A 27,801-nucleotide genomic window follows, 5' to 3' on the forward strand; every position below is an offset into this window, starting at 1 on the left:
TGCTAACACTTTATGCTGGTGCATAAACAGCTTTCCCCAGCTCCACCTTTACGACATTATGTTGCCAGTTTAAAATCAGCCATACCATGGAAATGTATGAGTTCCACAAAACAGAGTTACTTCTCCTAGGAGATCAACACACCACCAAGTGAAGAATGGAAATATATCTCAAGCAGAGTCTCAGTATCATGTCTGGTTTCCTCGAACATGGCTGTCTTCCATTTGGTTGCAAACCATTGCTTCCATCCTTGGGGAAGTGGCTGAAGCTTGCCAAACACTTCTCCTTCAAAATTCTCTGAGAATAATTTATTAAACATAAAATAAGCTTTTTGTCTGATTGACAATTGGCTCTTAATCCTTCCTTCATACCATTATTTTATGTTCTAATAATTAGAGAAGACTCGTAAAGGATTGTTAGATTTTTCAAAATATTTTGTAACTACCTTCCATACTTATTGAATCCTTTTGAGACTAATACATTCTCAGGTTGATTCTTACATAGAATTTTCTTTTTTAAAATAACATAGGGGAATATAGTCCAGATTTAAAATTAGTCTCTTCCTTTCTTTTTGTTCTCTTAAGGAAATAGCATGTGATTTCCTTTGCAGTATTGCTTTTAAATAGCTTAAGCAAAATGTGTATGTGCATATACATTTCTTAGAAGAGTTTGTAAGGACTTTCAAGTGCGGCTGCCCACTGTAGGCCTGAAGTACAAAGCAGAGATGTGCGTGTGCATTTGTGTGTTTATTGTTATGATTTTGTTTCTGTTTTTTTGGTTCAGATAACAAAGAAAGAGCTAAGGGGCAGGGACATTAGATACTGGGAGTCTAGCTTTCTAGGCATATAAACTTTTTCTCTTTAGTTGCTTGAAAAAGTAATAATATGTTTTCCTTCAAAAACAGGCTCATGGGCTCTTCTCCCAACCATCTCTCTCCATGCTCCCTGCAAACACACATACTCTATGCCTATCCCTATAAATTGTCTATGATTTGAGGTCAAATTTGATGAGGGCCAAAAATATGGACCCTATTTTTAAAACGGCACCAGAGGAAACCATGCACATTGAATAAGTACTTTTATCGGGATAAACAGATGTCATGGTTTTCACACATTGAATGGTGGTCCCAAAGATGGTTTAATTATTGATAAACAGCTCTAGTAAAGAACGTTATGAATCATATAAATCAATCTTCTGTTTATAAGTTATGGACTATATGGAGTGCAAAAGCTGTCTTAATGTAAGTTTTAAATTGCAAATTCAAATCTATGTGAATTTGCATAACAAATGTAAAGTGTTTTATGTTTGTATGATTCTCTTTATATATGCTACATCTTCTTTTGCACATAAGGACCTCCTGTTGCCTTAATTAAAATGGCTTTGTATCTAAGAATCCTGAGTGTGCTTACTAAAATAGGTAAACATGACTTGTCAATGTAATCATTGTGCAAAGTACAGAGCAGAGGGAGGGTCCAGCATTTTGACTCTTTGTTTATGTTTGATTCTCAGATACTTGGCTATTCAAAGTGAACATTTATTCCAAGATATTTTTGAGAATTCTGCAATTCTATGAAATAGTCACTAAAGAGGGAAGGAACCAACTCTGTCCTTTAGAAGGGGAGAGATCTATTATGTAATATTTTAAATGTGTTCATTTTTAAAGGAAAGCCACAGCATTGTTCAGCAACATGCTTTTGCCTTAGTTTCCATCTTTAAATGGAAATAATCCACAAGATAATAAAATCCCATATTAGGACAATATTCTCAGATAGTAAGTATGAAAAACTATGTGTTGCCCTTTTTTCCAGCCCTCAAGTACGATTTGATATTTATTTGCCTGAAAGATTAGACTTGTTATCTTTTGAGTGTCGTGGAATTGTGTGTATGCTAAAACTAAAGGTTCTTAGACTTGACCTTACTCTGTACCCCTTAGATTTATTTTGTGCTTTTGTCCATATGTGAGAGCTGCGACCCTATCACTATGGAAGCCTAAAGCCAAAGTAATGTTGCAATATTACCATTAAAATTGAATCCTCCAATTACATTTAAAATGATTACCTGTGTCCCTGCAGCATTGTTTTATTCAGTTCTGTTAGAGGAAATCGGTAATTTAGTTTGAAACCTTGTTTGGTTGAAATCAGATACACTGCTCTCTTTCCCCTTTTAGAATATGGTAGTTTTCCGAACACAAAGAACATGATCAGATTTTAAAACTTAATGTTGTAGTTTGGATTACACTCTTTAGGCTTTGGGAGAATAACAAACAGGAATTGTTGTTGCTTCCCTTACCTGTACTTACTAACTGTGTTGTCTATACCGTGTTTCTCATTTAGCCTTGCCAAACTGAAGCCTGAGAAGAGATGAACAACAAACCAGATTCAAAAAGGTCTTTGAGAAGCACATATTGCACAGTCGATTTTTAAAGCAAACAATAAATTTACTTTTAATGAATTCTTAGTGGCTGTTGACGAATTTTGTTTACGACATCAGCAGTTTTGATGGTTTAGTAATTTCCATATTAATCAATTTGGAACTTTTTCATCCTGATTTCGAGCTTGGGGGTTTAAATTACTGCTTGAAAAGGCAGAGAGTGTTTTTTCCTATCATTTGTATTAGCCCCTTTTCATAGCGGAAAACCAGTCTAGCTGCTGGCGTATTCAGAAATCATCAGCACACACCAATCAGATGTTGGAATCTGCTTTCGAGATGATGTAACGCACTAGTTTGATTTCTTTCACAACACGGTGGCTAAGGACACATGCAGGCGGTGGGTTAGCAGTCCGGGGGTAGTGAGGTGTGTGGGTTGGGATTGTCACCCATCAGTTGATGACCAAATTGGCCAGTTTGCAAGGTACTTTTTAGTCCCTTTGTGGGTTACAGGGTTTAAACAAACAATGGGGGTTAGGACAATATCTGTGCTTCCCTTATCTGTGCTTGGGGGTGGCTGAACCAGCAAGTCCTTCCTGGGGAAAAGTAGAGATACTTTGGCAAATAGTAATTCTGAGATTTGCTGAGACCACAGGGAGTTGAGAGCACACACTCCTTTATAAAAATGTTTCTGGCAAGAGTCTGCCTGACCAAGTGATGTAATCACAGCTCTGTCAACATGCAGGTTGATCTGAGACTGTCCATACTTTAGAATGAAGTTTTCTGCTTATAAGAAGCCTTAACTGACAATCTCTCCATTCTTCACATCTTCAAAATTGCAGATAAGACTCCACCTAGTTACCTTTATTCTCTGCGAATGTTGGAATTGTATCCTACTTAAAAATAAATGTGATGAAGAAACAGAGAACCATTTAATAAAGGGTGTTGAGAGTTGGGGTGTGTGCCTGTGAGGACAGAACTCTGCTCAGACTTGGTAGCAGCTGCAGTCCGGCCTCACCCCGAGACCCTCCAGGCAAAAGCCCTCACCTGTACTACAGAAAGGAGGCACCCATAACAGTGTTTATTTGTTCATGTCGGAAATATCAAGGCTCGTAGATTTTTATGGCTCAGGCCTAATTGCCCTGCGGATTAATGCGACGAGTTTCACATTGGTAAAATTAAATGGCATTCTGTATGAACTGCTGGCGATTTAGGGAATGCAGTTAAAATGCACCTGTGGAAAAGTCTGCCCATCTTTATGAAATGCAGGCACAGGACTTTGTAATAGAAAGAAAAAAAAAAAAAGAACTCAAGAAGATAGAGTTTGCATAATTTTACTTGTTTTCCTGTTTGTTAGCAGGACAGAGACCAGCCCCATTGTATGAGTACACATGCTGGGGGGATTCCTCGGAATAAGTTTTGAATTTGTAAATCCCAAGGACTTAATGTATGCTTCTCATTTGAATGGAAACAGAGATTCCCGTTTTTAACACAGGAAAATAAGTGTCAGATGGACCTGTTAGCAGAGACAAGTTCTAGGGTAGCTGATCTCATATTCTTCTAGAATTCTTCTCTTTCTTGTTAGCAGTTTTAAATAGAGAACCTCTGACATCGACAGTATTGCAGTTGACTGCGGGGAAGCCAGAGGAGGCACCAAGCATGACGGCGAGGCCTTTCTGAGACCTTTTCTGATGTTCTTTAACACTTCTTTTCCACAGACCTGTGGCATGAATATAGAACACGAGTGTCAAGGATGACACCTACTTTATAGTCTCCGTAAAGCAAACCTTTTCGTAAAAGAAATTTTTGACAGTTCTGAGATGCTAAGTCAATTTCAATTCCAGACGGTGTAGAAAATGGAATCTTTTTCTCTGCAATTGATGTGAAAATTGAAGGCTAGTGACTATTCGCTCTCTAATAACACAGGGTAAATAAAAACTATCACACCATTGAAAAATGTACTGGAAGACAGGCCAGGCTAATGACATTTACTGCAACATATATTGGAAATATTCTTTCTGAATGTTTTTATTTGTTTACCATTAGAGGTTCTATATCTGTCACATTAAATATTAATGGGTCCAAGTGCCTGGTATTCCTAAATATATTTTTGTCAAGCCACAAATTATCATATAAAGATAATTGTTTCACTCTTTCAAATACTCTTCTAACGAATTCACTGGGGAAGTGACCTCTTACATAATTGAATGTTAGATGGCTTTCCTGTGACCTGTTTAATAATAGCCAATTCAGAAACAAAAGACTAAAGTTGGATTAAATTTCATATCATAGTCAAATAGCCATGTGTCCTGTTAACCTTTCTACTTCTTTGCTTTTTAGAATGGATGTGCTTTAAGCTAAGGCCAATACCCGTAGAGCCGTTCCGATCCTCTCTTGCTCATTCTGGCACATTGCTCTAGCAACACCCTCCCTCTCCGGCATCATCAAGGATTACCCTTCTCTACTGGATCATTCACTTTGTCCCACACTCTGCTGTTATTTCCTCCATCTTAGAGGAAAGTCCACCTTAACCTCCCTACTCTTTCAACTACTACCTCATTTCCCTCTGATGCATCATAACAAACCCTTTGATAAGTTTGTATTTGTTGTCTCCATTTTCCTGTTCTGCCTTAAACTCCCTTTGGTGAAGCCTCATCCCCCTTGGCTCCACAGCCTTTCTCTTGTATGTCACCAAGGGCCTCCTCATTGGTGAGTCTTCCCTGTGCATCGTCACCTCACCTTGGTCCGCCCACAGCACTTGGCACATTGACTGTTGCTCTTCTTTGAGCTCACCCTTGCTGGGCTCTCTGCCTTCCTTTCTGCCCACTCTAGTTCCATCCCCTCTGCCAGTCCTGTGCCATGCTCTGCCCTCCAGATATTGGAGTGCCCCCAAACTCAGGTCTTATCTCTATTCTCTTTTTCTCTTTTCACTAACACAGAGTTTTTATATTCTTAAGAAACAGAGCCTCTGGACTCTAAATACAGTCTATGGGCAGATGACGCCCAGATTCACATTTCCTGTCTGGGCATCTTCTTTGAACTCTAGATTTATAGGTCTTACATCTTCTTCACGTGCTTACTTGACCGTCGACACTTGACATGATCCCAACTCAGTCCAAATAGTGTCTGGAACTGTTCTTCTCAGTCTTCCCCTCTCAGATGATAGCAGCTGTGTTTTTTCACTTGGTTAGGTCCAAAACCTTCAAGTAATCCTTGACTCTTAGGTTTTCCTTACATTCCACATCCAGTTTTGATGTACAAAAGCAAAAGCCCTTTTGGCCTATAATTTCTATAAAACCCCGGTATTTTTCAGTACCCACATCCTCTGCCTCCTGCATTCCCCACCCCCCAACACTTTTCCTGCTTCCCCCTTGCTTCTTTACAATACATTCTCAATACTGCAGAGAGAAGTCACGTCCTTGCCTTCCTCTGCTCATCCCCCAGCAGCCTTCCACGTCATACAGAGGAAAGGTCAAAATCTTTAGAGTCACCTTTGGGCCCTCTAGGACTTGCCTTCCACCCTCAGCCTCTCTGAACTCTTTCCTTCTCCTCCTGCCTTTGCTAAGATTCCTCCAGCTGCACTGGCCTCTCTTCCCTCCACTGCCAGGTCCACTCGAGTCTTTGTCCTTGCTCATCTCTCTACCCAAAACAATCTGTTCTCAGATACCCACAGGTTGACGAAGGTCAGCTTTCGGGGGGATGGGCCAACCTTGCAAACATCACTCCCTCCCACCACGACACTTCCTTTCCCACTTTTTGGCATTACTTTTTTCCTTTGCACTTACCACCACCTAATACCTGATGTGTCACACTTGGTTTAATCATTGGTTGACAGCCATCAAGGATTGGGAACCCTTTTTCCCTATGTCCCAAGCAGACAGCCTGGTGCACAGTTAGTGCAACAGATGCCAGGTCACCCGTATGCCCTCAGCACTTCCTCCAACCTCCAGCCCAGCTCTGCCTTTATGCCTGAGACCTCTCAGGCCATGCAAGGAAGCTCTTCTTTGTGCAGGACAACCAGAAAAGCCCTTGCAGTAACACTGCCTCAGAGCAGCCATCAACCAATGACCCACGAAGCCACTGTGAAAGCACTCCTGTCCCTGTGGCCCGTAGGGTTATAATGTGCAGGCCATGTGATCCTCAGACCTGGAGCGCAGCAGGACCTGGGAACCTGTTGGAAATGCAGAATCCTAGGCCCAGCCCAGACCTCTTGCCATCAGAATCTGCAGCCCAACAGCCTTAGAGATTCCTGTGCACGGTCCAGGTGGGAAGGCCAAGCAACCCCTCCCAACCTGCTCCCAGGGTTTGCTTCAGGCTTGAGCTTCCTCGGCCACAGTTGTAACTGGCTTGAGAACACTCTTTTTGGGCTGCTTTTCCTCCCGCCCCCAAGTCATGTCTCCACTCCCTACCGTTCCCTTATCCCACTGCCCTGAATCCTTGTCTCAGGATCTGCTTCTGGTGAAATCCAGACTCAGATGTGTTTGCCGAATGAATTAATAAATAAAGTTCCTAATGTAAGTGGTGACAGTATATGTGAGGAATTTCTACCTGGAGTAATTCTGCGATTTCTGACAAGCGGTCACACCAGGGCAGTGCTGGTGTTTGCTCCCATCTTTGGAAGATGATGTCCCTTCTGAAGCCTGCCTGTAACTGAGCAAACAGTCCCCAGAGAGCAGGCCTTTTCACGCTCTACATCATGTCCTTTGGTTTATTGCTCAAGTTACCATTTTCCCTGCTCTTAGTAGCTATCAATGATTTAAGTATTATCTGTTACATCAGACTTTAAAAAAGATACGATTTCCAAATTAAATCCTTCATGCCAAGAGTCTCCAGCCTTCAGGCTTTGGGTTGTATAGTGGAGGGGTCACAGATGCAAGCAAGCAAGGAGCAAATGCTAAACTTGCTCTATTAATGCCTTCCTAAACCTTAAAATGTCAAGCTCAGGAGATGCTGTAAGATTCTGTCCCTAACGGAAGTCAGAACCCTCGCTTTCCTCTTCACCAGCTTCCCAAGCAACAGCTGCAGAGAATGAGCTGATGAAAGGCCCCCTCCCTTCTGAAGCCCACGCCCACATCGGTTTACAGGCCTTGTCACCTGCAGGTGCCACCACCCATAGATGGTGCTCTGGGGTTTTCTCTTTTCCCTACCTGCCCTAGAGGGAGGACCCTTAGCTGAGCACTGAGGGCCCAGCCGCTCCAGGGGCCTGGGATGTTCCTGAGTCTTACTTGAAGTGTAGTTTGGGGGTGGGGACGACTGTACCTCATTAGTTTCTCCTTCAATACCACCTTGAATATTTATATTATAACTTACATCTCTTCTGTGTTGAAAATGCTCTCTCTCTCTGGTTTACATAACAATTTCAGTCCTTAAAAAAAAAGTAAATAAAAGAACAAGTTTACAATTCTCTGTCCAAAGGAACAGGGACTTTGAACTGACGCTAACCACGTAATATCCCTACTTTTTGTATAAAGGTTTCTCTGTTTCTACTCTTCTGTTTCTAACTCTTAAGAGAGTTACCCTTTATCTCCTCTTGGCACATGTTTCTGATTTTGTTGGGTAACATGCTGGTCATTAGGACTTCCCTAAAGAGAAAAAGCATTCCTCATGTGTTGTACTTTCACCAGTACTCTGGCTAGCACTTGGCATTCATAGAATGTTGATATTGGTGGACAGTCTGCTAAGAACATTATTTCTATGACCCATTTAATCTTCATTAATATCCCTGTAGGGTAGGTGCTCTTTTTAGTTCCATCTTATGGATAAACTGAACACACAGGTTCAGGGAGGTACTGATGGCCAAGGTAGAGCAACACTAAATTTGAACATTGGTCCACCCCTAGGGCCATGTTCCTACCCACTCTGCTGGACCACATCACCCTTCTTAGTCTCTTCTGTGTTCTGCTGTCCTAAAGCCCTGTATGAGAGCCAAGATTGCTATGAGGTTAATCATGTGAAGTGGCATTGCTATGGTAGCTATGAAAAAATAGAGATTTCTGTTGCTAGCTGGGAAATGTGGAAGTTAGTATCCTTTAAGCATGACTTTTAATTTTTGTTCCTATTTGATTTCTTAGCATCCTCTGTCTATGGTCCTTTCTCTCCCAAAATAATTCTTAAGGACTTAGGAATTTTACTGTTAATTTAAAAATTACTAGTTGCCACATTTCTTCCCCCACACCTGACCCTCAAACCTGTCTATATTGTATCCTGAATATTAGTGATGAGTTAAAAAAAAAAAAAAAAAGGTTAGCTTTGTCCCTGCTCTCTTCTTTCAAGATGGCCATATAGTCCTATAAATGCTTTAAGTTCTTTACTGTTTTTTCCCTCATTTTCCCTTTACTGTATACCTTCTTGTACCTCAGATCTTGCTCTACTGCTGCTGTTTCTTTCCTTTTATCCTTGTTAAAATAATCATGAGGCCATTCTTTTTCTCAGAATGTTTTCACAGTCTTCATTTCCTCTGTGAATCTTCTGATGTGTTGTACTTTCTGTCACTTTTTCCCATGCCCCGTCAGTGCCACCTGGATCAGCAAACTTGCCAGATCCTTGGATGTGCCAGAGACCATGGCTCAGCCTTTAGGGCCCTTCCTCTTGGGAGACAAGTCAGGCTTGGGGCTGCCTGCCTCTCAGGCACCTGCATTGTGTCTGTCTTGATCCTCATACCTGGCCTTGGCACATTTCCACTGCTGCTTGTAGAAAAATAATCTTTTATCTAATCCCTGCTTTTATAACTACTTTAGTCATTAGGAAAGCATCCCAGGTTTACTAGAATTTCAGGTTTCTTTTCTTTTCTTTCTTGTATTTCTTTTTAGGGTATAGTGTTAATTTTTTTTAATTTTTTTTTTTTTTTTTGAGGAAATGATAGCATCAATTTAATCTTAGGTCGATTCTGCAAGTTTTAAGAAAGTAAACTTTGGACCCACTGTAGAAAGGTATTCTAACAGGATGGACATTTTCCTTTGGTGACCTTTCTAGAACATAGCAACAGCCAGATGCTTAGAGCATAGTGGCAAAGCACTGATAATCATTGACGTAGAACGTTGTGTACTATACGCCTGAGTTGTCCTAGCCACACTGGGGGAAAGGTGATTGCCTAAAAATAAATTTGGTTTGATGCATCCCAACATTCAGGTAAGTGTATTTGCAAATGAGCAGTAAATCTCCTGATGGGGAATCATATTCAGCACTTAATGATAAGTATCCTATTAAAGATGAACTTTCACTGCTCCTCTGCAAATTGGCAGGTGAGAGGCACAGATCTGGAACCAAGGATGTCTGTAGCCTGTGAAGTGTTAGCCTGATGCTGTGCATGTCCTGCATGGGTGCTCCTGACAGGAAGGGCTGGTTTCCTGAGGTGGGCCAGGTGTGGGCTCCTGGCCCTGATCACTGCTCCAGGGAACCGCTTCCTTCTCCCACCATATCCAGTCCCCACTTCTCTCACCCTGCCAGCTGTGGTAGTATGTGCTCTGAGGCAAGCCCAGGAAAACATGCACGCACATGCCTTACGCAAAGAATAACCAGGGGAGTGAGGTAACTTCTGAGGGTTTCACTGCTCACTTGGCAAAATCGTTTCTAGTGGTGAGCAAGTGGAGTTTTTTCAAGGCTGGTTATGGAATGTACGTGATTTCTTAGTAATTTTGAAGTAAAGCCATTCATGTATACATTTGACAAGTGTTCACTGGAGGCCTGCTGTATGCTGGGCACCATCCTGGGTGCCAGGGATTTGGGTGTAACTGAGAAGATGAGGCAGCGCCACGGTGGCCCTTGTGGAGGGCGGACTTTGGGCAAGTGTGCCCAGCCCAGACTAGGAGTCAGAATATCTCCCTCCAGAAGATGGCATTATAACGAAATCCAAAAGGTATTTTGAGTTCTCTTTTTCAAGGGGGTTTTGGGGGAAAGGAGCATTTTGTATCAGTGGGACTCAGACTCTTGACATGATCCTCAGTAAGAAACCTATTTTACCTTGCAACCCAGCGGACGCACACACACAAGCAACTGAGACAAACCCTTCACCAAGTTAATACTTGCCCTTCCTCTGTGTAGTGTGCTGTGATGCGCCTTGCTGGCAGGCAACAGCGGGTGGTGGTTAAGAGCCTGGACTCTGAAGTTAGATCACCTGGACCCAAATCCCAGCTGTACACTCACCAGCCTTGTGTTTGGAGCAAGTTAACTAACCTCTTTGTGCTTTCCTTTTCTCAGTTGTAAAGTATGGATAAGAGTGGTACCTGCCTCACACCATTGTTTTGAAGCTAAAGTGAATTAGTGATATGTACAAAGCACCTTAGAACTCCTCCTCATACAAAGAAAGAAAGCACTATGTAAATGTTAGCTGCTCTTGATGTTACTATTATTATTCTGTAATTCACTTTTTTTTGAAAATGCCAGGTGAGTCCTACCAAATCAATTTTACATTCTCAATGGGTTGCAATGCCCAGTTGAAAAATACTATTTAGGTGGCGGAAATGCTGTAGGTTTGCAAGGCTGGGCTGAGGTTGGGTGGGGAGAAGATGGGGGGGGGGGAGCTGTTAGGGAGGCAGGTGGCCGCTCATAATGGACTCATATAGGTATAGTTTGTACCTGATGTTAAGAACAAAGAGAAGCCATTGAAGAGAATGGCTTGGTAAATTTACATTTTTTGGAAAATTAAAAGATGGCTGCAACAGCAGTGTGTGGACTAAAGAGCGGGCCCAGAGCGTGTGCCAGGAACTCCACTGGGCAGCTGTTAGAAAAATGACGACCAGCCATGGTGGTGGCCTTGGGGACAGAGATATGATATGTGTCTCAGGAGGAATCTAGAGGTCCTGGTGATGTAAAAAATGAGAGAGAAAAAACAGTAAGAAATAATTCCTACAGTTTTGGCCTGATGAACTAGATTGATAGTGCTACACTGACTAGAAAACCCTGGAGGAACATGGTATTTGGAGAAAATGGGACACAGGGACTCTGACTTGCACTAGTCTGCGACACACCCAGTAGGGGTCGCTGGTGAGCAGCTGAGGGAGAGGGGCTGTAGAGATTTGAAGTCCAAGACAAAAAAGGTGACATTTGAAACCATGGTAGTATTCATGGAAGGGCTGTCTGGGATGTGTGGGTGCAGGGAAGGAGGAGCAGGGAAGGCCAGAGCTCTGAGGACCCTTCAAATATTGGGGGCAGCTTAGGGCGGGGAGTAGGGTGGTGGAAGCTTTTGGTGACACAGGAAGCTTTTGGTGCATCTATCTGCTGCAGATAGAAGGAAACCAGAAGATTATGCTCATTAAAGCCAAGACAAGAGTGTCTTTTATTAATTAGAAGGATGTGATCAACAATGTTTCTGCTGAGGAGTCCCTAGGACTTGTGGCCTTGGCTGCAAAGGAATTACTAGCATCAGTAGATGTCGCTGGACCAATTTTGAATTGTTACCTATTTTACATCGTATACTTTAGTGTTTCTGTGTGATGCCGGTACAGACAGAATCTCTTGACATAATTCTTGTTCTAAGTTAAGGATATCATATATTATTTCCTGTTTTAAGAAGCAAGCTCTTTTTTTCCAATACTCTCTACACACAAAAAACCTGCCAGATGTCTACATTTTCTAGCAATAGAATAACCTTTTAAGTGACACATTAATACCACTTGCAGATTTTCACAAAGAATTACATAAATTAGAATGTGAGGGATTAATTTTTTTAAGTAAATTGTTACCAAAATATAACTTGGAAGAGAAGCAAATTTAATGATTGGTTTTGTTGACTATGGGATCACTTCCTTCAGTGGTGAGAGGATTTCTCATTCCTTCTCTCTGCTTTATCTTTTCCCCTACATGTTGGCAGGTATGTCACTGCTGAGCATATGACCAGAGTAGGTGTGATCCTGATGACATCAGCTGCTCTAAATTATGATAATACCTTACTTCCAATTTTCTCTCATGTTTACAAAACCAGAAAAGTACTTGGGTCAGATAAATAGCTTGCTTCCTTAAAATGCCAGCTTTAAAATTACTTTTCTTTAAAGCCTTTTTTAAAATTGTGACATTTAACCATTTAACCATTTAAGTAGGAGTCCTCAGTCTATACTTGCATACATTTTCAGACCGTGTTTCTCAGAACCAATTTTCTCGAGATTCATGAGTGCCTCCATTCCTGTAGCTTAAAAAAAAACCTTGAATAAACTGCAATTTACAGATATCTTGTGTTTCAAGGCAACACTGTTCATCTTCTGTGTTCTATCCAAGGGGATATAAAGTTGTGGATACATTCAAACTATTAATGCTTTATGTAAACTATTGAAATTGGTATATTGAGCGTGTGCCCATTATTTTTAGTTTGTTGCCTTTTCTGAAGGGTTCCTCGCTGTGCTCTGCCTATCTGCATCATTTTTAAAACCTTTTTATTATTTTTTACAGGCGTATTTAATATCATCAATCATTCTATGTATTATGCACTTTATAGTCACTGTTGCGTTCAAAATCATTTCAACTAGATTTCTTGCTAGAAATATATTTCCCATGAAAGTAGAGAATTAGATGTATTTCCTGCTGTGACACAATTTTGATTTCTTTTATATTTTCAATAATAAAATATTGTAAACCAAGTATTATCTTTTAAAAAGTAGAAAATGAAGCTAGTTAGCTATTGTTTGTTTGGTCATAGATACCATTACGATCTTTAAATAGGTTACTCCTAAGATTTTAGATCTGCCTTATCAATTTTAATGAACAAATAGAGAAAAATGTATGTAACATTTTCCCTATGGAACTCTTGTTTGGAAAGGTCCCATATTTAAATATAGTTTTGTCTATATGGGTCTTATTACCTTTACTGTAAAGATTTTATGCTTTTACTCTTAGAGTAGACCCCTATCTATTTAGTCTGGCAAAATTTCTTTGAACAATATTTTTCTCATGCAATGGCAGCTATGTAATTCACTGAAGCAGGATACTCCTACTATTTTCAGGTAGTCTGGTCAGCAATGGGAAAATGCCTTTTCATTTAGAAGTGTCCTCTGCTGTTGTGTCTACATGCAGCTGATGGGCAGCTGTCTAATTTAGAGAGAAAACACTTATTAACAGCCAAAATAAAAGAGAGTATATGAAGGCGTCTCTAGTCGCCAACTGTAGAATACCCAAATAGCATCAGGAACAATGAGGAGAAAATGCAAATCATTTCTGACTCATGGAATGTTGTTTTCTTCTCATTTTCGTACTAAAAGTCTTTCAGCTGGAGTAGCAGTGTTGGCCTGAAGAGAGGAGGCTTCATTTGGGTGGTTATTTTCAGTTGTCTCAATTAGTTCTGCTCTCGAAAGGCTGTTGGCCACCGTGGATGGACTTTGAGGGTGACGTCTTTCGGAGTAAATTAGTTGCTGGGACCTGGGGGGCTGAATAGTGAAGTATGGATGTGAAGATGGGATCATTTACAGAGATGTTGCAAATAATATATTTTCCTTTTCTCTGTTTGGAAAGCCAAATGTATGAAATACTCTTTCTTGCCTTCTTATCTCCATGATTTTATCTGTAAAATGTTGTTTTGGTTGTAGCACAGGCCCAAGTAACTGTCGTTTAAACGAGATAGGACTCATTTGTCTCTAAAACAAGTCTGGAGATTGGCAGTCCAAGGCTTGCATGGTGGGTTCAGAGGGTCAGCAAAGTCCCTGCCTCCCTTCAGTCATCTTTACTATGTTTTTCATTTTTTTTTTAACTGTGGTAAAATAGTCATGATATTTACCCCCTTAACCATCTTTCAGTGTGCTGTTCAGGGCCATTAACTATATTCACATTGCTGTGCAGCTATCACTACTGTCCACCTCCAGAACCCTCTTCATCTCACGCAACCGAAACTGTATCCTTTAAATACCAAACCCATTTCCCCTCCCTGACCCATAACAACCACCATTCTGCTTTCTGTTCCTCTGAATTTGACTCTTCTAGATACTTCATATAAGCGGAATCATACATTATCTTTTTGTCACTGGCTTATTTCACTTAGCATCATGTCCTCAAGGTTCATCCATGTTGTTGTTAAGTGTCAGAATTCCCTTTTCAAGGCTGAACACTATCTCACTGTACATGTAGCTCACATTTTGTTTATCCATTCATCCATCAATAGACATTTAGTTTGAGTCTATCTTTTGGCTTTTGTGAATAATGCCACTATGAACACAACTGTCTTAAACATGTATTTCTACCTTTGTTGTCACTTCATGGTTAAAACTCTAGCCATCTTATCAGAATTCTAAGCAAAAGAGGCAGGAAAGGGAAAGGGGAACTTTCAATGGAGTCAGCCCCCTTTCTACCAATCATTCTTGAAGTCCCATATCAATTTCTATGGCCACAATTTATCAATAACAATGATAATAAAATAGTATTTATTGAGAGCCTATGTGTGCCAGTACAGAGCGAATGTATAATTCCTTTCATTCTCAATATAAACCTGTGAGGATGGTTGCATTTTACTAAGGAGGAAATTGAGGCTCAAAGAGGTTAAGTGCGTTGTCCAAGCGGAGTGAGTCATGTGACTGTGTACACCACATAGCCAGGAAGAGGAAAAGCTGGGATTTTTGACCCAGAAATCTGGCTGCAAATGTTTACACTCTTAACTGCTGTCTTCTGTCTTCTGTTCCTATTCTCAAAGGAACCAAGGGAAAGTAATTTTATGTCAACTAGGCACATTTCCTCTCCCTGCCAAACCAGGGTTCTACTTTAAGGAGGGAAAGGAGGATGGATATTGGAAAGGCAGCACCTGCTATGGTGAGTCTGCTCCTGGGAAACCGCTATGAGTCACTGTTTCTGAAGACAGGTGGCCTCAGGCCTCTGAAATCGGAGCTGCTTTATAGCACTGGGCTGCTGTTCACCCTCATTCTACTGTGCTGGCCGAGACCAGCCACTACTGGCCAGATCATTTTGGCTTAGCCAAAAAGACAGGAAGTGGACCACAAATACTGGAAAACCTTATTATATCTACCACTTGAAATGGTCATGGTCTTACCAACTTAGCCTAGAGGAGCTACCTAGAAATGGAGGAAGGAATGGGTATGTGGGTATTTTTGTTAGAAAATCATATCTATTATATTGAGGGATGATTTCTGCCAAGAGTTTAAAAACATGATTGTGTTTAATCTTTGCTACTACTATTTTTTTATAGATAATATTTTTATTATTTAACAGTGCCAATTGTAACACTTCAGATAACCTACATCTTTCTGATTTTGGAGTACAAGCTCTTAATCAGCGTACTAATGTTGATTATACTGACTTTGGTGCCATTTTTATGGATACATTCCCCAAATGTATTCTTGGGTTACAGCATGCTAGGTCTTATTTTCTGGGACTTAGATGGTCATTTGCCTTCAATCTTAACCATCTCAGTAGAAAGATGAGACTTCCTTCTTCAGTGTTTAGGAAGTAGTCCTTAAATAAATGGGGCATTCTTGGGTGAGGACCAACATACATTTTACTGTCCTTTGAGCCCTCTTCTTCTTTGTAAATAATGAAGCTATTGCATTGAACTTAGTTGTTTATCTTAAACGCTAGCCCAGTGGTTCTCAACCCCTAGGGTTTTGCTCCAGAGGGGACTTTTGGCAGTGTCTGATGACTCACTTGGTTGTCACCAGCAAGGAGGAGTGCCATTGGCATGTTGTGGGTGCAGGCCATGGATGCTCCTGAACATACTATGATGCCAAAGAGAGCCCGCCACCCCCACCTCACCTCTACATAGGATTGTCTGGGCCAAAATTTCAATTATGCCACAGTTGAAAAAACTGTGTCCCTACCCACACTGACTGCTATGTGACATGTGTTTGCATTGTTGATCTTCAGATAAGCTACCCAAATGCTTTAGTATCTTATGCTCGGTTGTCCTTGGATCCCCCATCGGCAGCTTATTTCAGTTGTTACTCTGTATGGAGGAGCACTGCCCCGGTGTCTTAGTGGATGCTTAAGAGTTAAAATTACATTGAAAACTTTCAAGTATTTTACAGCGCACATGGTGTTTCACCATTGAAGATGCTTACATAGTGAGTGATCCTTCTTAAAATTTATTTTTAATATGATTTCAGTGTAATAAATACAGATTTTACTTTGTGAACTGCCAACATATAAAATAACATAAACAACCTAAGAGACGTTCAAAGAGGCTGAGGTCAGTCTAAGAGGGAGACAAGTATTCTGTGATAGAAAGAATTGGGGATGTAGATTTGAAGCTGTCTCTTCCCAACCCAGTTCTAACACCTCTGACACTTAACCCGGCAGCCTCAGGTTCCTCTTCACACATTTCCTTCTCATGTTCCTCTAAGAACTAAATGAAAGAATATGTGTGGAAACCTTTTTGGAATTTTAAGATGTTGTACGTCCGTCAGCTCATGTTATTCATTAAGTTCTTTTCTCATGGGCTTCTCTTCCCTTAGGTTAATTATTCCTGCATTAGTTTATTAGCTTCTAGATAGGTATTCTGAGTGGCTTTGCTAAAAAAAGATGTATAGGTTATTTCTATCCTTTGGGGGTAGAAATAGATCTATTTATATTATATACTATTCTCAACAAAGTGAGATTTGCTAATACCCCATGATTATACACACTAGTTTAGGCCAGACAGTTTCAAACCTCAGCCAAGGAAAAGCAGCATAATGATATCCTGTAAAAGCAGACGTAACTGGGGAGACTTGAGAATTTAAACTGATATCCGTGGTATTGGCTCTGGTTCCAGGACAGTTTATTGGACAAACAGGGCACACTCTTACGGACCTCCACATTTTGGCTTGCACTCTCCAGTGAGTGCGTGGAGCCTCAGACCACACAGCAGGCAGTGCAGACGAGACAGCTCTTAGGAGATGGAAATAAGCTGGGATGAGAGGAATTCCAGGCCAGTGCACAGATCAACAAGTTCTATATTTAAACGCTTGTTGAACTATTTAGTCAAATAAGGAAAAATGTGGTGGTTTGCCATTTGTCAAATTTCATGTTCCCCTTCCCATGGAGGCTGGCCTGATTGGAGATGAGACGCTAAGCATGTCTCCTTGTTCTAAGCCCTTGTCACTCTGTCCCCGAAACTTTCCCAAGATTTTAGATCCTAGTTACCAGCTGCGCTCTGAACTTCCGTTGAGTCATAAATAATAGGCAGTGCTGTGCATCCTGGGGGAGTGAGTCACAGCACGGAAGAGTAAAGAACCTTTCCTGAGAAGAGCTGTTGCCATTTTGTGGTGTCACACGGTCATCTTCTGTATGTGCTATACTCGTCAGGACCCAGGTGTGCTGCAGGAACACTGAGTTTACCCAAATATGTGATCTTTAGTCCTATGTTCCTTAAGAGGATGGTGTGACTCAGGTAGAGTGGGTTTTGGCTTGGAGGCCTGTGGGAATCGGCTGGCTCTTATCTGCTCCAAGAATTAGGCGTGGCCTCCAGCTCTCACCCTGCAGAGTTTCTATTGGGCCTTATAAAATGTGTCGGCTCCCTAATATTAAATCTGAATATGCAAAAGATAAAAAATGAATGTCTGTGCCTCTTAATTTACTCTGTAGAGAGCATTCTCTAAGATATTGAATCAACAGAAATTGTTCCCTATCATCAACACAAAAAAGTGCTGACTGACACCTTAACTTTACAGATAATGAGATCTTTGGGGAAGTTTTAATCTTTCAAAGTTTCCAGGAGCTATACCAAAGGTCTGTTCCCCTCCCCTCCCCCAAACTTCAATGACCATATTTTCTGTTTTTGTTACTTTCATCTGCTCTGTAAATGTAGAAGCGTAGAACATATTTGAGAGTGTTTCAGCTGTACCTGTAACTAAATATCTCCTATCAGTAGTTAGAACTTTGAATTTGAATTGCAGTGCATATTTAATTGAGGGTGAATATTTCCGACTCAAAAGAGATATTCTTAAATTGTGCATGTGTTTGCATTGTCACATAAGTGTTTGCAACCTGAATGCAATTTGAGTATCAGATAGGCAGATGACAACAGAAATTATTAGGATTATCTTTGTTACTAAATGCAACTGATTCTTTGTCCTAATAGAAAAAAATGTGGATAGTAAAATGTCTTTCTACCCTGTACTTTTTTTTCAAGTATCCTTTTGAATAGATGTGTTTTTTGACTTAGGTCTTATTAGCATTTCTTATGGGGACTGCCTTTGGGGCAGTACCGCTTGCTAAATTGTTCTGACGCTTTAGGAAAAGGAAAACCATGGTAACCAGATGTAGGGTATGATTATTTGCCTCTGACCTGGCAAAGTGTTGAGTTTAACAAAAGAAGCTTAATAGAAATGTTCAAATTGACCCTTCTCATCACTTGGGCTGCTTAGAGCTCAATCAATCTCTCATTATTATCAGAGTTATTCGAGCAAAGGCAGCAGTGATAGTATTTTTCATAATCACTTCTTGAGCCAAATGTAATTTGCAATTTGGAGTATTGTATTATGAAACAATAATGCATTAAAATGAGCAGTGCAAGAATTAGGAGTATAGTAGTAAAGAAAGGATCTAGAGAAGTAGTTGTGTGAAAGGCCCTCTCAAAATCATTATAAGTGGACATGGCTGATTTCAATGCCAAATTAAGCATTTAGAAAAATCAGAATCATGTGTTGTTGTTACTATGTTTAGGTATGTGTATGTTTATTTTAGATGTGATATATATATATATATAAATTATATATATATAAATTATATATGTATAATTTATTATAAAGTTGTAGTTAAGGGGGAAACAAAAAATACACTTTGCATATTATTTGCATCTCCATGTTTGGTGTTATGGGATTTGTGTGGTTTGATTACATATGTGGGTATATGTTGAAAAAAATAAGGTGTATCAAGCCTTATAAAAATTTTGTATGGAAGGAACAGTAATTACTATTTGACCCCTCTTTACAAAGGGAATTTATTTGCTACAGAAAATATGTCATGCAGTCCATGAACTAGCTGATGCCTAAAAAGCTTTAACGTTATAATTAAGATATACTTCCACTCATCTTCTGTCATTTTACTTGAATGGCTCTGAGTATAGGTTATAAATATTATTTCAGAGTCATTTATATATTTATCTTGTGTTTTGAAGGATTACTGTGTTTGCTTGTTTTTTTTTTTTTTTCCTTAAGTCTTTCCATTTAGATTCTATGGTAGTGTGTGTGTGTGTGTGTGTGTGTGTGTGTGTGTGTGTGTGTGTGTTTGGGTTTTATTTGTAAGATATTTGGAATTTAGAATGATTCGTGTAAAATTAAAATTGATAATATGCTAGGTTCAATTTCTTCATTGTCATTTTAATATTTTCTTGTTCCATATCCTTCCAGGACTCCTGAAGTGTCGGGTTACTAGACATATCAGTGCATCCTTGATTAGATAACGCAGGCTACACCAGGGGAAGAGTGCACTTATAAGGACACTTAATGGGAGTCCTGAAAAGGGTGTCTTGTCCATTAAGGGTATACTGCATGTCTAAAGGCTGTTCTAGCTTGGTTAAGTAGAAGCTATATTTTCTTTAAAAAAAAAAGTTACTTATTTTTTCTGGATGTCAGGCAACCCAAATTTAGTTTATTAAATCTAATCAGACTAGCACTGATGAAAACTGTACACAATCAAATAATGGTTGTCAAGTTTGTGAATTTCCTTTTAAAGAGAACCCCTGCTAAACTCCGCCAAGTTAAAACTGCATCCCATTTTATAAAAGCACTATCAAGTTGTCATGTACCCTTTCTAAGCCTCCCTTCTCATCATTGTTGATTACCAAGATGTTTTTTGCCTAAATAGGAGCTTTCTGCTTTTCATAATCAGCCTTCTCTTCCCTGATTCATCCAGCATTGCCACAATCTACTGCTGAGCAAATCAGTATGCTATCATGGTAGCGATTTCTTAAAATGTCACTAAAATATGTAAGATCCTGTATGGGAAGGACATATTAGAAGTGACTTGTTTTTTTCTTATTTATGAAATGGAGGCTGAGGCACAAAAAAATAGGGCCAGAAACTATGAGCCACATTATTATAAAAGATAAATGCATGCAGCGAATTCTTGCTGTTTTACCCTCTGATTGGGTTCGGACAGTTTGACATGTTTCTGCTGTTGCCTGGCCGTATTTGCATATGTCAGTACAGACAATTTTGACATATGGAGTATCATTGCATTTAGAAATATTGGCAGTATCCTGGGTATGTGGGTAGTTTTTATGATCCTTTCCAATGGTTGAGATCAGTTCTTGACCTTGCTCCAGATTCCTGGTCTTCATAGACAAGTTCCATTTGGGAACAATGTCCTTTGGACCTCATTGCTGCAGGAAATGCAAGATTTATCTTATTTATTTCAACAAAGATGTTTTAACCAGCTGCTGCAAGTATAAAAGCATAAGGGTAATTGACTGTCTTTGGCTCCTCAAGTTTTTGAGGTGGCTGGGTGTGGTAAAAAGAGTCTTAGGTCTGAAGTCTGGCTTTGCTACTTACTTGCTATATGGCCTGTGAAATCATTAAATTCCCCTGAGGTTTCCCCTAAAGAGGAGGATGATAACACCTACCTCACATGCTGGTTGTGAAAATCAATGAGATAAAGTATGTAATAAAAATTCAATAAATTCTAGTGAAATGTAATTAAGTAATCAAAAGAGCATTCAACAGGTGTTCAATTATATGTCTCACTTAGGATTTACACAAAGTGAACTTTGTAGGTCTGAGAATTTCAGTTTCTCTAGATGTATCCAAGCACAGGCCCACTGAAATCTCCTAAACTAGCTATGAGGTGACCTGAACTCTTCTCCTAGTTTGCAGTGTGACTTTGGGCAGCTCTGCATACCTCTTGGACCTCAGTTTCCTTGTTAGTCAAATACAGACATTGAATGGGTGACCATCTTTCAACTTTGATTTTGCAGAAACGTGTACATATTCCTTCAGTGTGTATGGAATCTTATTGTTGCAATAAAACAGTCTACAAAGATATATGGCCAGATTTTTTTTCAACTAAAATTTAGAAGAGTTTAAGGCTTTAAGGCAGAAATAAGTTCATAATTGTGTTAGAAACCAGAGTGATGAGTTGAGAGAAGTCAATGCTAATACCAAGAATGTGAGAAAAGATTGAACCAGAATCAATTGAAAAGATTTTCTAGAGAAACTTGGATCAAAAACCATTTATGAAAAGTATGACACAAAAGACTATAGAGGAATAGTGTTAACAGCTCATTATTTTGCTTTGACTTGAGTGAATGGTATGTTCCTGAGGCATTGCCGAGAGTTTGGAATAGAGGAATAACACAGTACAGGCTATTCGATTTTGCTGCACAGAATCTTTAATCCGACTCATGGCACAGCTGGTATCTCTCAAGGATCTTTAGGGTAAATGGCAGCATCATCACAGTGGTCAGAGACAGGATACCACAATGGCTGTGTCCTCCAGAAACAACTCCTATATTAATAATGAGTTACTGGAGAAAGGAAGTGATTGAATCATGTGATGGTGCAAATATTTAGAAATGAGGGGCAAAATGAGTTAGATGACAATGTTGACCATTCTAGTCTTGAAGTCAGATGTTCAGGGAGGATGGGTGGCTTCTAGTCACTGACACTAAATTTGTATTTGAACCATTTCAACACTCTCCCAGGCAAGCAGTATCACGTAACCTGCATGCTTCTTAGGGTAAATAGTAAGGCAAGTATTATAGAAAAGCCCTCTTTAGATGGAAAGACCTTGGTAATTAGCTGTGAGAAATACCAGATTTCTAGGTGACATTTCAGTGACTTTTTTTGAAGAAAATCTTATTTCAAAAATTATTCCTCAAAGCTTACGAGGTAATTGGTGCTGGTTATTGTGTTCATCTATTTTTAAGTAAGGCAGAAGATTTTTAAGACTTCTACTGTATCATGTTTTCAAATACGATATTAGGAAACTCCATTTCATTACAAATCCAATTATATTTTTTATTTTATTTATAGCAGGATGCTGTGCATGATATCACTCAGCATAATTTTTTCTGAGGATCTCTAATTTTATTAGCAATATAAAATATAGTAAGATATTTCAATGTTATTTATACTGCAGACAGAATTGGGTTAATTTATTAAAAACTGAAATGATGGTTTAGTAGCATGAAACTCTTACAGTAAAATTTTAACGACAGTTCTTTCTATATGAAAAGAAGAGAATTTTGTTACAATCCGGTGATTTTTTTTTCTTTTCCCGTTCATCAACAAGTGCATGTTTTGCCCATTATTCTTTACTATAGTAATATATGTGGCCGATCTGGCAGACAGCAATGATCTCATTTGTAACGCGTCATAGTAAAACCCATTTAGCAGATTACTTGGAGATTACTTTAGCTGAATGAAAACACTGCTGTATTCTTTATGAAGAAAGCCATATGTTTAAGAAATGTTACAATCAATTCTACTCTGATAAGACAGGGCTCATCCACTGTATCTTTCTGTGAAGGAGTCTTTAGTGGCTTGGTGGCATTTTTGTACTTTCTTCATATAGCAAGGACCTGTGACACTTTTCTCTATCAACTTTTTCTCTCAAGCTTTATATTTTTATTTTTGTCTCTTATTTTTTTTAAAGTCATTCTTCTATATTAATATACCCTAAGATATGACTAGCAAATTTTTCCCCAGGTGCTGGGGTCCATGATGACTTTCTGTTCCAGGGTCACACCCATTGGATAGTAGAGCTTTCTGTTTGAGCATGTGTGGTGGTTAGTCAGAAGGCAGTTCCTAAAACCGATTCTTTGCTGAGAACGGGTTTGCTCCCTGGACATACCAAGTACAATATTTTTTTCAGCTTTGCTGTTCTTTGGAAAGTGACCCATTTGAAATTCATCTGTGGCTTATAAAAGATAATAAAATAAATGTAATTGATGTCTTCCAAGTTTTAAGCAGCTTGCTAGTTGTTTTCATAGGTTAATTACTGATTTTAGTTGTGAAACTGACTTTGAGAATACATGTATAGCTCAAATTTTTCAGTGACTTCACCCCTCTTTGCAGGAAGAATTAAACTGATAAATTAAGAGAACACTACAATGTATTGGCAATGAATGAATGAGTGTGGAGCTACTTTCTTTTTCTTTTTACACTCTAGAGTTGTTGGTATATATATTTTTTCACCTACAGCCTTTATTTTATTCTGTCAAAAAATTACAGCTGAGGGATTCATTTTTATCCCAATTATAAAGTATTATGCTGTGCTTTTATAGTACGCCTTAAAGAAATCACATAATTTACTAACTAAACCATGCATTAGGGGAAGTGTCCAAATGTAAACTTATAAACATTTTATCTATGGTTTCTTTACTTTTTAATATATTAATCTTGAATTTATACTTTTAAAAAGGAAGTATACTATAACAGTTTAATAAATTTACAAATAATAAAATAATATATTCTGGTGATTCAGAGGCAGCATAGGAAATATTTTAATATCAAATAAGTGAGAAAAAAGCAGTTCTTAAATATGAGTCAGGATTCACTTTTTTTTTAAATCATGTATACTTAGAAGAAAAGTTGAAATTTGATAGAGGTATAAAACTGAAACTTTCTCCACAAACTAGCACCAAGTTCATTAAAAAATAAATATCTAACCTAGGTAAACTCAATGTTAGGTTTGGTACCAAAAAAATATCTAAACCTTTAAATCATAGAAAAGTCAACCACTCTTAATTTTTCCTTATATTATTAACTCAAAGAGAAAATGTACATGGTCTCTTATAAGATTAAAGTGTACCTCTTGGTACAAAGAGATATACCTTTGACTCTTGAACAATACGGGAGTTGGGGTACCAATACCCTGTGCAGATGAAAATCCATGTGTAACTTTTGACTCCCCTAAAACTTAACTTCTAATAGCCTACTATTGACCAAAAGCCTTACCAGTAAGGTAAGGTAAGGTAATCTTTTTACCAATAAGATAAACAATGTACTAACACATATTTTGTAAATTACACATACTATCTACTGTATTCTTACCATAAAGTGAGCTAGAGAAAAGAGAATGTTATTAAGAAAATCATAAGAAAGAGGAAATATAGTAGTATACTGTATTTATAGAAAAAAATCTGGGTATGAGTGGATCCATGTTGTTCAAGGATCAATTATATATCTTGTGTCATGGCATAGTGGTTTTTAAATAAAATACAGTTTTGAATATATGTAATCTAGAATGTGAACCAAAACACTTCTTTAAAAGCAAAACAGGGGTGCCTGGGTGGCTCAGTCAGTTAAGCATCTGACTCTTGATTTTGGCTCAGGTCATGATCTCATGGTTCATGTTCAAGTGCCAACGGTGCAGAGCCTGCTTGGAATTCTCTGCCTGCCCCCCCCCCTCCCCCCCGCTCTCTTTCTCTCAAAGATAAAAAAAAAAAACATAAAAAGGAAAACAAAACAGGTCAATATGGCAATGTTGCATCATTTGAGGGATATTTATGAACTGAAAAATGGTTAAAATGATTTCTTTAGGAATCCCTCTTATAAGTAAATATCATATGTTTAGATTTGAATTTGCACTTTTCTTGATGTTAGAATTTGATACATTTTATATTTCCAGATGCCCCAGTGCTGCAGAATTTTCAGGATGGGAACTCATGGGGGCTTTAAATACCATCTACATGCTGATGATGCTCAAATTAATTTGTCCAGCTCTGTCCTCTTCCCTGAACCCCCTGTAGATGCTTAATATATTTTTGTCAAATGAATGAACATTATGTTTTAGATGTTGGCTCCTACTGAGATGTATCAGTTTTTTATGTTCACTCTTTCATTTATTTATTAATTCATTCTATAAAGTCAGTCATTATGCCTTACTCTTAGGCATTATTGATATATTGACAGAAATAAAGGAAAGAGAAAGTTTTAGTTTTTATTTTTAATGCTTTATATTTATTAGTTTTAAAAGCATAGTACATTTATCCCTTGTAAGAAGTGGTCAAATTCCGGGCTCAAGTTCTTAGGGATTTTTTTTTTCTCTTTGCAATTGCAATGGTCTGAAGTTAATTTTATAGGCACTTTTGAATGCTCTCTAATAATATACATAATTATTAAAGAAATGGTGGTGGTATTTTAACTTTTTTTCTTTTTTAACATTTAAAGAATGCTTTTCTTTCCTTATTTATTTATTTTATTTTATTTTATTTATTTCAGAGAGAGGGAGCACAAGTGGGGGAGAGGGACAGAGGGAGAGCAAGAGAGAGACTCCTAAGCAGGCTCCATGCTGAGTACAGAGCCCCACGTGGGCTTGATCCCAAGACCCTTGGACCATGACCTAAGCTGAAATCAAGAGTCAGAGGCTCAACTGACTGAGCCACACAGGCACCCCATGTCCCTTTCTTATTTATAAACCCCTTTGCAAACAGTGTTACTATTTAATGTATGAGATGTTCCTGTGTACACATGTACATTCCCATATACTGTAAATTCGTATTTGAAATTAGATTTATATTAATAAAAGAAAGACCTATGCTACAAACCAAGCCATTAGTTGAAGTACTTTTTTTCTCTTTTATATCAGTTTTCAACTACCCTTTTTTTTTTTTTAACTCTTCTCCTTTTTGATATGATTATCAGCATAAGTCAGATTCCTACTTTGTTTTCAGAAAGAAATAACATATTTTATATATTTATGACTGCTTAGTTGAAGAACTGTCTATAAAAGGTTTATTTTTTGAAATATCTGGTGACCAAATCACTAAGATGAGTATTATTTGAGGGTAGGTAGTACATGTATGAGCACGTGTTCAGACAACATGGTCTTTTATAGAGAAAAGGAACAGAACAGGACAAAGAATTGATAGCAAGCCTAGGCTTCTGAGATACCTTGGATGCCAGAGAGGGTATTTGTGTTTTCACAGAGCTGCCCAGCTCAGCAGCCATCTGTGAAAGTTTATGTGGACTGGTTTTCAATCATGTGTATGTTCCTCATGTTTGTTTTTGATCAGATATAGATTCCACATTCACCAATTGCTTCTCATCAGATTTCAGAATAGTATTTGATGAGAATGCCTTAAAGCTTTCAATTTAATAAGCTCAAAGTGTTATAGCAGTGTAAATTATCCTTTGTACTTTAAACCTTGTGAACATGGCCTTGTTTGTCAGTTTTTAAACTATGATGAATGTTTCCAATAAACCTATGAAAGTAAAGAATAGTTGTTTATGGAGAGATTATTAAATAGATGATTGTGGATTACCATTCTTTAGTCTTAAGAGAAACCCATTCTAATGCAGATTTTTGGCCTCTATCATTTGAAGTATTCAGCACTCAGTCCTATACATTTATTGTTTGTTCAATAAGGATGAACTATGAAGTTGTTTACTTGTGTTTTGCCAAAAGAAAAATGGGTATTGAGGCCATTTTCAAAAGGGTTGTCTCTGGAAAGTTCTGATTAAAAGTAATTCCAATAAATTGATTGAAAATATTAATATTGGGCAAAAATCATGATTTGCAGGTGACCTTTTGGCCCTCATTTTGAGGCAGCTCACATTTCATTGAGTACATATGTCTTTGTCACAAAAGAATGAAAACTCATTTTGTATATATTGACAAGTTAGAATTTTTTGTTATCAACAGGTTTGGCAAACATCGAAAAGATGACAAGATTGAGAAAACGGGTAAAATAAAAATACAGGACTCCCTTACATCAGAAGAGGAGAGGATACGAATGAAGCAGGAGCAGGAGAGGTAGACTTCAGTCATTTGATTAACCCAGATAGAGCTTTTTTTCTTTTCCACTCTTTTTTCTTTTATCTAATATGAAGAATTTGTACTCCAATGGTTTTTAGTGTTTCTGTGGAATAAATACAATGTAAAGAAAGATTCAAAGAAAAAATCATGTGTTTATTTGAGGCATTAAAGTGAGTTTAAATGGTTTTAATTAAGATCTTTGCCTAGGAGATAGTTTAGATAAATAACATTAATAGCATAATAACATAATTAAATAAACATTAAGACTGAATTTATAATCACTTTTAAAATCACAAAGAAATATTTACAATTCTGTTTCATTCATCTATGAGTTTATAGTATTTTATAATAATTTTTAAGACTATTTCTCTGGGAATAAAACTTTGAATTTTGATATCTCATTTAAAATATTTTGATTTATAACAACAATTGAAGAGACTGTTGCTTTTGGGCTATGTTGTTTTTCTCTCAAACGAGACATTTGTTTCTTTCTTTCTATTTTCCTATCATATTTTGTGAAATTTTCCACTTAAATTTGATTGTTATCTCTTGTTGAGACGTTCCATAAGAACCCGAAAACCAGTAAAATGAATGAAAAGTTACCTTAACAGATAATTGAAACCCATTTTGATAAGTGATTAGAATTTCTCTTGTTGTCATTCCCCGGGGATGAGAAAGCCACTTCACATTTTTGTCATTAGAGTTTGCAGACTCATAAGGAGCCCCCTCTGTATCATCACTTCACATTTTCAGAGGTGCCGCAGCAAGAGATAATATGCCTGTTGTACTCTGAATAATCTGGGCTACGAGGAAGTTTTTGGTGCCTGGCTCAA

At 38.4% G+C, this 27,801-nt stretch overlaps 1 protein-coding gene across 22 annotated transcripts in view; it reads left to right on the forward strand.

Annotated features, from left to right (window-relative positions):
- The window catches only part of PARD3 (par-3 family cell polarity regulator), a 668,338-nt gene that overhangs the window by 470,157 nt on the left and 170,380 nt on the right, over window positions 1-27,801 (forward strand). For 17 of the 22 annotated variants that reach the window (XM_058681495.1, XM_058681501.1, XM_058681514.1 and 14 more), the window contains one exon: window positions 26,855-26,965. The exons of 3 other annotated variants lie outside the window; for them this stretch is intronic. In XM_058681495.1, coding sequence (XP_058537478.1) covers window positions 26,855-26,965 — 111 coding nt within the window. Of the gene's footprint in view, window positions 1-2,331; window positions 2,450-26,854; window positions 26,966-27,801 lie in introns of those variants that run through there. 2 more of the 22 variants (XM_058681517.1, XM_058681518.1) reach the window with 1 other exon arrangement.

This window comes from Neofelis nebulosa, chromosome 8 (assembly GCF_028018385.1).
Source record: "Neofelis nebulosa isolate mNeoNeb1 chromosome 8, mNeoNeb1.pri, whole genome shotgun sequence".
NCBI lineage: Eukaryota > Metazoa > Chordata > Mammalia > Carnivora > Felidae > Neofelis > Neofelis nebulosa.